Source organism: Coturnix japonica, chromosome 31 (genome assembly GCF_054131305.1).
Source record: "Coturnix japonica strain WE chromosome 31, WE-NBRP24, whole genome shotgun sequence".
Lineage (NCBI taxonomy): Eukaryota > Metazoa > Chordata > Aves > Galliformes > Phasianidae > Coturnix > Coturnix japonica.
In genome coordinates this window covers 3,842,229-3,852,242 of record NC_140693.1, presented here as the reverse complement: position 1 = coordinate 3,852,242, position 10,014 = coordinate 3,842,229, and the positions used below count along the sequence as shown (strand labels likewise).

The 10,014-nt window shown below is 53.2% G+C and overlaps 1 protein-coding gene across 1 annotated transcript; it reads left to right on the top strand.

The window, feature by feature from the left end:
- The first annotated feature begins 4,102 nt into the window (after positions 1-4,102).
- On the top strand, positions 4,103-7,509 carry LOC146755642 (uncharacterized). The gene is made up of 8 exons (XM_085525349.1): positions 4,103-4,683; positions 4,870-4,989; positions 5,516-5,639; positions 5,967-6,053; positions 6,137-6,241; positions 6,553-6,692; positions 6,870-6,937; positions 7,416-7,509. Exons 1-8 carry the CDS (start codon positions 4,630-4,632, stop codon positions 7,507-7,509), a joined length of 792 nt encoding a protein of 263 aa, XP_085381475.1. The 5' UTR covers positions 4,103-4,629.
- The last annotated feature ends 2,505 nt before the right edge of the window (positions 7,510-10,014 follow it).

The window sequence follows — 10,014 nt, the reverse complement described above, 5'->3', positions numbered from 1 at the left end:
CCTCTACTCTCCCAGTGTTAAAACACAGCCAATACAGACGCATACATTCCTTTCCCAGCAGCTTTGCAAAGACATGCTGATGACACGGCAGCATTACACTTCTAGCGGTACCAATGTGTCCGGCACGTCGCAGACCGGCCCTGCTGGAGGCCGGAGCCGCCCGGCCGCGCCTATGGCCAGAAAGATGCCGGTGGTGTCGGCGGACTCGAGCGCTCAGTGCGGAGCAGCGCGCTCAGCTCGGCTCCTTTGTCCCCGCATGAGGCGCTGTGCCCCGATGCCGCCCGCTCCCAGCACCTGCCACAGCCCCGGGGATCCGGGACCCACAGCGCCCGGGGAAAGGCCGCTGAGATCAGACAGGGAACCATCTCCAGGGCAGGGGAAGTACAGGGAAGACATCAACCATCTGAGGGCCGCGTTTAAACCCGAAACCGGCAGGAATCCTCCAGTCATCCCCGTGCAGCCGGTGTTCGAGCTCGGGGCAGCGCAGCAACGCGGAGCCATTCCCAGCTATTCCCAGCCATTCCCAGCTATTCCCAGCCATTCCCAGCCATTCCCCTTCCCCTCCGCACGGGCTGCGCGGAGCGGATGGAGCGGGGCCGGGAGCACGGCCTGCGATGCGGGTACCGCCGCAGCACATCACATCACATCGTATCACATCATCACATCGCATCGCATCATATCATCGCATCACGTTGCATCACATCCCCGGCCCTTGGCGCCGCGCACAAGATGGATGCCGGGCCCCGTTGGCGCTGGGCCGCTCTCACTCACCTCCTCGGCCTGTTTGCGCAGCACCTTCTCCCACTCGTACTGTGTGAGCAGCTGCTCATTGTCCTCCTGCAGCAGCTCCAGCTCCACCTCGTGCTCCTGGTTATCGGTCAGCACTGAGTCCAGGTTCTCCAGCACCGTCACCACCAGCGGCATCAGCTCCTTCACCACCTCCTCGTTGTAGCAGTGGATGAGCCGCTCGAACTCGCGGTAGATGCTGTTGGCCAGGCCCGACATCCGCTCCGACATCACCGACCCCGAGCAATAGTCATTGCCCGGGTACCCCCCCACGCCGCCATCATCCAGCTGGATCTCCAGCATCGTGCCAGTCCCACAGCGATGCGCTGCACCCCGCATCGATCCGCTCCGTTCCGTTCCGATCCGCTCCGTTCCAATCCGCCGCTGCCGAGACCCACCGCGCTCCGCCCGCCAACGGGACCCAATGAGCCGCGCGGCGCCGCCCTGACACCAAGACGCGGCGCTGAGCGGACGGAGCTGCAGCCGGGCGGGGTGGGGCGGAGCTGCGGCATCCCTGTGTGCGCCGCGCGGGCTGCGCTGCCGCCGTGTGCATGTATGGAGCCGCCAAGGGGCGGGGGGGGGGGGAGTCACAGAACGATGCGGGGCCGGAACGAGCCGAGCTGGAGAGCGGCAGGGGAACACCGGGAACACACAACGTAACACAACACAACAGCACAATACAGCCCAACCCCCAGCCCCGCATGCACCACCCGATCCCGGCGGCGGGGAGCCGAGTCCCGTGAGCTCCGGCAGCGCGGGCCGATATAGGAGTGATATTTCTGGATGGGAGGAGTCAGGAGCTATAAGCTCATTTTGCAGCTCAATTAGTGATGCCCCAAACGCCTCCAGACCTGAACGTCTCTGCCCAGAGCCTGTGAAAACCAGGGCACTCCTGTGCGCCTGCATGTAACAGTAGTTTCAATGTAGGTAATGATCCTTCAAGGTGAAGTGCCTGCGGGTTCTGCAGCAAAAGGGTTTGATGGCCCCATTGAGGCGGGGATGGATCCAGAGAGAAAAACGGAAAACTGGCTGCCTGCCGTCCCCTTGGTCACCCCCATAGGACCCCACTGAGCTCCAGGCCCTTCTCAGCTCCATTGCTCCTCTCTGGACACACTCCAGGGTCTCAGAGTCCCTAATGCTCCGAAAAAACAATAAAGGAAGTTGTCCAAGGAGAGGTGAAAAGAACCTCATCGCTTATTCACTGCAGGGAAACATCTTCAGTTTGCGGGGTAAACGGAAGAGAAACGGCTGCATAAAATGATAGCTTACAGACAGGAGGAGGCTGTCAGGTGTCACGGTGTTATTAAAGGCCACAAGAGCACGAAGGGAAGGAGTGCAAGAGTGGGATTAGGGCAGGGGAGCTCCTGAGGGCTGCCAGCAGATCTGCAGCCTGCGTTCGATCTGTGTGAAACCCACATGGCACAGTTTGACTTCAGCACATTGGCACATCCTGAGCACAATGGAGTTATTGGTGCGAGGGCAGTGCCTGGGGGATCCCAGCTATTCTGTGCTGTGTAACAGCAGCAGAAAACAGCTGCAGAGAAACCTCAGAGTGCTCTGTGAGATCTCAGCTGCAGCTTATCTTGGGCTGTGGAGTCTGAGCACAGGGACAGCAGAAATCCATCTCCTGTCCTGCACTGAGCTGGGCCCAGCAGGGCAGGCAAACCAGGGCCTGATCTTTGGGAAGGCTCCTGACGTGGATGTGAGTTAGAGCTCAAAGATGAGTGTGATTCCACAATCATTATTGTCATCCTACAGACTCCACGTTACACAAAGCGGAAGGCACTTAAACCTGCCCTAAAAGCATCATTGCAGTGGGAATATCACATCTCACCCGTGATTCATGGCCTTAAGCCCTGCAAACACTCCATTCTATGTGATGTCATTATACCTAGCTATATTGCTAGCATGCTGTAGATTCGGTGCACGACGACTTTAAAAAGACACATTTAAGGCTTGTCTCACAGAAAGGAAGAAGTGACCATGAAATATTATTATTTCATCTGAGATGTACTTAGTTATGGAATGGAGCACTGATGAATCACGAGGCAGCTCTGCTCCGAGCATCGTGCAGAGGAGCTCATGGGCTTCTCTGGGACTGCAAACCTCCCTCTGAGGAATCTTAACTGCAAGAAACCTGGCCTGAAGGTTTGGTCCCCATTCCCAGTGTTGTGACAAGAGTCACCTCAGTTCTCTGTTACTTTACTTCAGATAACCCCACTGGGTGACCCTTGTGTTGGTCTCTTACAATTGGATCTAGGAGGTGCTGGCTGCCTGTGTTTATGATGAAAGAGCAGCAGTGATGTGGGTCTGTGTGAGGTCACAGTCATTGCTGGGTTGGGAGGGTTTGGCCCCAGCTGTCGAGCAGAGCTGGTGCTCTGGTGAGCGTGCTGCACACAGACACTGAGCTGTGAGCGTTCCTTGTTGGAGATCATCCTTTGGGAGCCCACTGCAGGCACCGCTGCGGCGTGTGTGTGAGCTGGGCACAGCCCGGACTGACCAGGCCAATAAGGTGAGCTGGATTTGGTGCTGGGCGGCTGCTGGAAGGAGTCTGAGCAGAACAGCTGGGCTGGGGAGGAGCTCCCAGCTCAATGGAGGCCCTTCCGAGTGGCTGTTTGCAGGGGAAATTGATTCCTTGTGAGATTCTGTCACACGTTTTGGTGAGGATGATGAACTGCCATTACTGCCCTGTGTGATGCTGCAGTGCAATGGAAAGCACAGCAGTGATAATGGGGTATCAAAGTCCTGGGCTGCAGCAGGTGAGGATAAGCCCGAGTGCAGCAGCTGTGGGCACAGAAAGGAAGGAAAAAACTGCTGACCATTGGAAGGGCTCAGGCAGGCAGTGATCTCCAGTCAGACACCCTCACCTGCACTGCCAACCTTTCAGTGATGTCTGGGAGGGGTTTGCATGTGCCTGAGCTGCCCTGGGTTGGCCCTGCCATCCCACCAGGTGCTCAATCTCTGCTTCAAGCCGTGACTGAGCATCGCTGCTACAGCCCTGCAGAACTGCTGCTGGTCCCCAGCCTTTGTTTTAGACATTAGAAGGGAAGGAGAGCACAGACTTCATGGAGTGCAACTTGTGCTTTATTGACCCCCGGATCCAGCACATTTTTAACAGAACCCCCTGAAGTCCTGGTGAGATCCAGGTGCTGAGCTGGGCCGTGGGCTGTGCAGTGACATCACAAGCACAGTGAGCTCACAAGCGCTGCCTGGGGCCGCGGCTGCCACCAGTGAGTGCCAGAGCCGTGAGTGCTGCGCAGAGTGTGGACACGCTGTGTCAGCCCTCGTCCCGGCTGGCAGTGACGGTGGTGGTGGCTGCTGGTGCTACCTGCTCTCACTGACGGTGTTGCCCAGCCATTGCACTGGTGTGTTAGCTGGAAGGGAGGAGAACTGCAGCTGTGCCCGGGTAAGCCAGAACTGGAGGTTTCTCAAACGTGTGAGTGGTAGCACTGCATCCACTGCAGCTGCAGCAAGGGTAGATGATGGAGTCCTTCTCATGGCAGGAACACAAAATGTATGCTGCAAGGTATATAACTGCTGGTGGGATGGAGAGCAGCACTTGCTGGGGAAGTCATGGCACTTAGACACACATTGGTTCCAGAGCTGGCACAGTTCTTGCAACCAGTTGCTTCCAAGGCATTGCCCTCCTCGAGAGCCCAAACTGCATCAAAAGAAAGCTGGGAAAATGCTTATTCCTCATGATTCTTCCCTTGTAGGCACTTCCTGTAGGGTTCCGGTCCGAAAGGACTCTTTGGGGATCCAAGCAGTTCGAGCACAACCGTCTCTTTGCAAGAGCAGGGAATTCCTCTGGAGATAACCCAGACGGGCTCTAAGAATTTCACCATGTCTCAGCAAAGAGGCGACTGCTACTTCTACTTCTACTCCACCTGCACTAAGGTATGGTTGACTTTCTTCTGCCTGGGTTTTCTTCCATTTCCTCATGTTGAAGAGAAAGGGGTGGAGCAGAGGAGACCTGCTGGTGATGTTACCCTCATAGCGCTGCTAACAGCCTGGGCTAATGGCATGGACACGTTTCCTACATGGCTGTGCTCTTATTTTCCTGTGGTTTCCTTGTGCTTGCAGGGAGACAGCTGCCCCTTCCGCCACTGTGAAGCGGCTCTGGGGAGCGAACGAGTCTGCAGACTGTGGATGGAGGGCGGCTGCTCGAGGAGTAACTGCAAGTTCCGTCACATGAGGATTGATGTGAGTGTTTGCCTAAAGATGTGCTTTCCAGCTTAGTCTACAACACCACTTTTCATGGCTGTGGTTGGGCTGAATGCACTTCTGCAGGCTGGATATGTTTGCTGTGAAAATCTTACTGGTTTCTGTTTCTAGAGGGGACTGGGAGGAGGTAAAGAAGGCAGAGAATTCAGTGCCTTAGGTATATCACAGCGGGAGATGTTTGCATTAGGAGCCAAAAGCATTTTCTCCCCAGATGCAAAAAGCTCGCATTGCTCAGCCTCCTAAAGCTGCTGGAGCTGGGTGGTAGGAGAGAGTGGCACTGCCCTCCTGCCAGCAGGGCTCGGTTGTGCCCTATCGGGCCTTCTCCATCCTGGATTTCTCCAGAGCAGTTCATTCTGGCTGCTTGGAGTAGTGAAAGGAGGGGCAGGAAATGAGGGTACAGAGCTAAGGCTCCACACAATGGTTTCTGATGGCTGTTGGAGCGCGGCATCTCCCTGCAGACCTGATGTGCCTGTTTCCATGGCCCTTCCTTTCCTTCTCTCTGCAGAAGCAGCGCAGTTTGATTCCCTGCTTCTGGGAGAACCAGCCCGGAGGCTGCCAGAAACCACACTGCGCCTTTCGCCACCTGAAGGAACGCGGTGGGAACAGACCGACTGCGCTGCTGAGCCACAGTGAGTGTCCGATGGTGTGAAGCATGAAAGGCTCAATTCTGAATGTCAGTTCTGAGCGGGTGCAGGATGCATGTCACCATTCATTGGGGAGGCAGGGGAGAGTCGTGATAGTGAAATATCCGTCTGTGCTTTGGCTGTCAGAGCAGCGCTGGGCTTTTTCTGGAGTGAGGAAGATGCACTGCAGGTCTGTGCTGACTGCACAGCATTTGGGCAGCGGAAGGCAAATGTAACAAACAGTGCTTGAAAATGTGAAGCTTGTGGTTGACTGTGCTCAAACCTGCCCCCAAAGAGACGCTCATCAATCATTCCTTGTTTCTTTTCTGCCAGAAGTTGACACCAGTGGCCTTCCTCCAAAGAGCGGCCTTGCAAAAAGTCTGGGGAACCAGACAGAGGTTGACAAGGCACCAGAGAGAGGTACAGATACTCAACAGGCTCCTGGGTTTGATGCACTGTTTTTCTACTGAGATCTGACTGTTCTTTCCCGGGACTCTTTGCAGTTGACATCCCAGTTTCCTCCCATGGCCCAGCTGGACTAAAACGCAAACGGTCGGAGGAGGAGAAGGGAAAAGCAGGGGAATCACCCTGCAAGAAAAGAGTTAAAGGTGAGCACGAGGAGCTCGTTACGGTGCCTCAGAAAAGCAGTGCTGTCATTTTGCATTGCTCTCTGTCAGACTTTTCCTTGCCCTGGATTATTACTGAGGGCAGCTATTGGGTTTCTTTGTTCCTTTGTATGCGTTGTTGGTACACAGAGATGACCGTGTGCAAAACATGGCTGAGAATCCCGGACAGGGCAATGCAATTCCACTGGCCAAATGTATTTAACTTTGTGGAAGGGTGGTGGGACTGATAAGAGAGCTTGATCTCTCTTGAGGCGCAGCAAGACAGTACCAGCTCTCTCTTCCTTTTACTTTAGGTGGGCGCAGGGTCTCTGTGAGGCCCATTGATTGGAAAAACACCTTCCCCCCAACGCGGAGACAGAAACGAAAAGCAGCAGAAATTCATCCATCTGCTGCTGAGGACGCGGATGAGCCCCCAGCTAAAAAACTACCAATGGTAAGAGCAGTGGCAAAAGCAGTAGTGGATATGAAAGGTTTACATTGCCCTTGAAGAAAAGGAAGAAATTCCAAGTGTTCTACAGCTCTTCTGTTTCCCTTGAAGGCAGCAGATGTCTCACAAGGTACTTGTGGAAACTCTGACCTGTGCTTCATACTCTGTCTTGTTTCTTCCTAGGAGACTCTTGCTTCAGTCCCGCCCGAATACACCGTGCTCAGCACCGAAGTCATAAAGCTTCCAAGCAGGTGATGACCACAACTTGTTCTTCCTTAATGCCCTTTTCCCATCAGACAGAAGTTCTTTCACACTGGGGGAAAATGGGGTGTTTGAGATGTGTCATGGCATAATGCAACAAAGGAAGAGGTCATCTGAGATCATTGAAACTGCTTTGTCAAAACCTCTGCTGAGTTCATGGGGAAAAGTACCTCAGCCAGCAAGCAGGATTTTGCAGAGGAAGATTTCTTGACATGTTTACAGACAAAGCATTGAGGGTGGCAATGTGTTTCTGCTACAAAGCCCAGCCCCTGATTGCCAGACTCAAACTGCTCTACTTGAACAGATGAAAAAGGCACCTGCTGGTTTCCTTAACTCCAAAGGCAGCCGCAGGTTAATCGAATCACCATCCCTATGTGGGTGTGAGGGGCGGGAGGGTCAACTACAGACCTCAGAGCTGAAAGCACATCTCAGAAATGTCACGTAGATTGTTCTTTTCCTTCCCACAAGTCTGGAGCTGCTCCCAGGAAGCCACGCAGACCCCATGGCACAGCCAGAGGAATCCAACACTACATCATGTTCCTCACAAGGGGCAGAAAATTAGCAGCTGAGCTGCACAGGGGCGGGGGAAGCAGCCATCACTGAAGACAACAACCTTGAGGAGCTTCTGATGGAGCTCACAGAAGAACTGGAAGGAGAAACTGATGTGACGTTGAGGATGTGGATGAGCTCCTTCTGGACCTGTCCGACATGACGGCTTAACACCATCGCCTGATTGGAGAGTTTAAAACAAAAACAATTAAAACCAGCCCTGTTCCTTTCCAGCCCTGCTCCTTTTTGTCGTTACTCTGTGGGTATTTCTGAGACTCTGCACAGAGTCTTAAAGCCGAGTCAAAGCAGTGACAATCAGCACTGACTGCATCCTGTTCTGATTTCCTTGTGGCTCTGAGTTCAGGTCCTGCACCTGCCGCCAGCTCTGGGTGCTGCTTCAGCATCGAGGGCACAAAGCTCCTCTGTGGGCACAGAACGGCGTCCATCCAGGGCTGAAACTTCCTCCTTCCTTCACCCTCAGAAAACTCTGCCTTGGGCCCAATGGGAGCTCTGCTGTTCTGATTCCTTGGGCAACCCTATGAGAAGGCAGTAACAGTGGGCTCAATAACTGAGGCTGAAGCACAGCACTCAGGGCAGGGGCTCATGGGGGAACACAACGACGGGGGATTCAGGAGCTGGGGGCAAAGCCGCTGTGCAGGGAGCGGCCCCAGCAGCCGCCGTGGCTTCGTGGTACCCCGGTGGTCGGGGCCTGGGCGGCCTCTGGCGGCGGCATTGCTGGCACAGCCCTTACGTTCCTTTCCATTCCCTCCCGTTCCCCATCCCATCCCCATCACATCTCTATCCCATCCCATCCCATCCCCATCCCCATCCCATCCCACCCCATCCATCCCATCCCACCCCATCCATCCCATCCCATCCCATCCCATCCCATCCCATCCCATCCCATCCCATCCCATCCCATCCCATCCCATCCCATCCCATCCCATCCCCATCCCGTCCCTTTTCGTTCCTCCCCGCCCACCCAGCGGGGAGGATGCGGGATCATCTATGAAGGTGCGGGGCCGGGCAGGGCTGCGGGGTGTCCGTGCTGCAGGTGCCATTGCCATTGCTTTGCCCCATGTTTGGCTTTAGCGTCCTTCTACTCCATCGGATCGGACCGCGCTCCGCCCGCAGCGCAGCGCACTGAACTCACCACACCAGGTCTCCGAGCCTCAGACTCATGGCCGCCATCTTACCGACACCGCGCAATGCACCACGGGACAGCACAGCACCACGAGGGGCGGGGGTGGCGGAGACGGTGATTGGATAGTAGCGGTCACGTGGGCGGGAGGGCTGTCCTTCTTGCTGCATAATCAAGTTTCTGCCAGCCTGTTAGACTTCCCCACGTAGATACCACTTGGGAGGTTTCACAGAAGGAATGGATATCTCGCATTCAAATTTAGCTTCTTCAGGCTCAGTCACATCCTCATCACACAGCTCCTTTACTAGATTAATGGATTGCTCTTTAAGAAGGATGGAACAAGAGAAAGCAGATATTTAGAAAGAATGTAAAAAACTCTTACATTATCACCCTACTTACTCACGTCAGCATTACTGCACATGAACACTACACCTATCAGCTCAGAATGCCTTAAAAAATCATTAAAAAATAATAGAAAGAAAGGAATGTTGTTAAGAAGTCAGACAATAAGACTGACAACCTGAAGAGAGCCCAGATCTTCTGATTCCCAGTTCAACATCCAAATCAAACCATGACCTTCCCATCCTGATATCAAACTCCTCGCATTACAAAATGGAAAAGAGGTTCAATGAAACACGAACACTGATAAATACTTTGGTTAAATACAGCAACTTAGCTCAGAACAACAAGTTTTCTCCTAGTAAAGGTCTCTGTAGCTCAAATGTAATGACTCAACTTGGGAGAAATTCCTTTTCCAGGATGATCTTGCCCTTATCATTCTAACAGTGGCAAAGCTGGGGACTGAACTCTTGAGTAGTGTGCTAACTCAAATGTCTCCATTTTCTTTATCACACTTAACATCATATATATACCCTAACATTGTATATATTAAAAAAAACCCAAAACCTGTGCTCTTCTGAAACAGACAGAGAAAATGAAGAAAAAGTCAAGCTATGTTTTTTATCCCTCAACATTCAAACACAAATCTGAAGTCTAAAGGTAGAAAATCAACCTCCTAAGAAAATAATCTGTTTTACTTAGCAAAAGTAAATCCCAAAAGACAAGCTGGATATTTTGTGGGCACAAAGGTAGGTAGGTAGGAGTTTTTATTTCTGTCAAAGGTCCTGGTGGTGTTTAACTTCCTTGACATTAAAGCAAAGGATGTTAGCTGGTTTATAACATAATTTAAGCGAAATCATCATCAGAAGCATGGTTACCTTTAACTGTAAGATGGGCACGAGATTCTGCCCTTTATGCTACAAATTCGATTTCTGCTGCATCATTGACTTGGACACGTGTGTAAGTCAGCAAGTAGGTCTTTACTGAAGCAGAGAACCACAGAGTCACTAAGGCTGGAAAAGACCACTAAGGTCATCT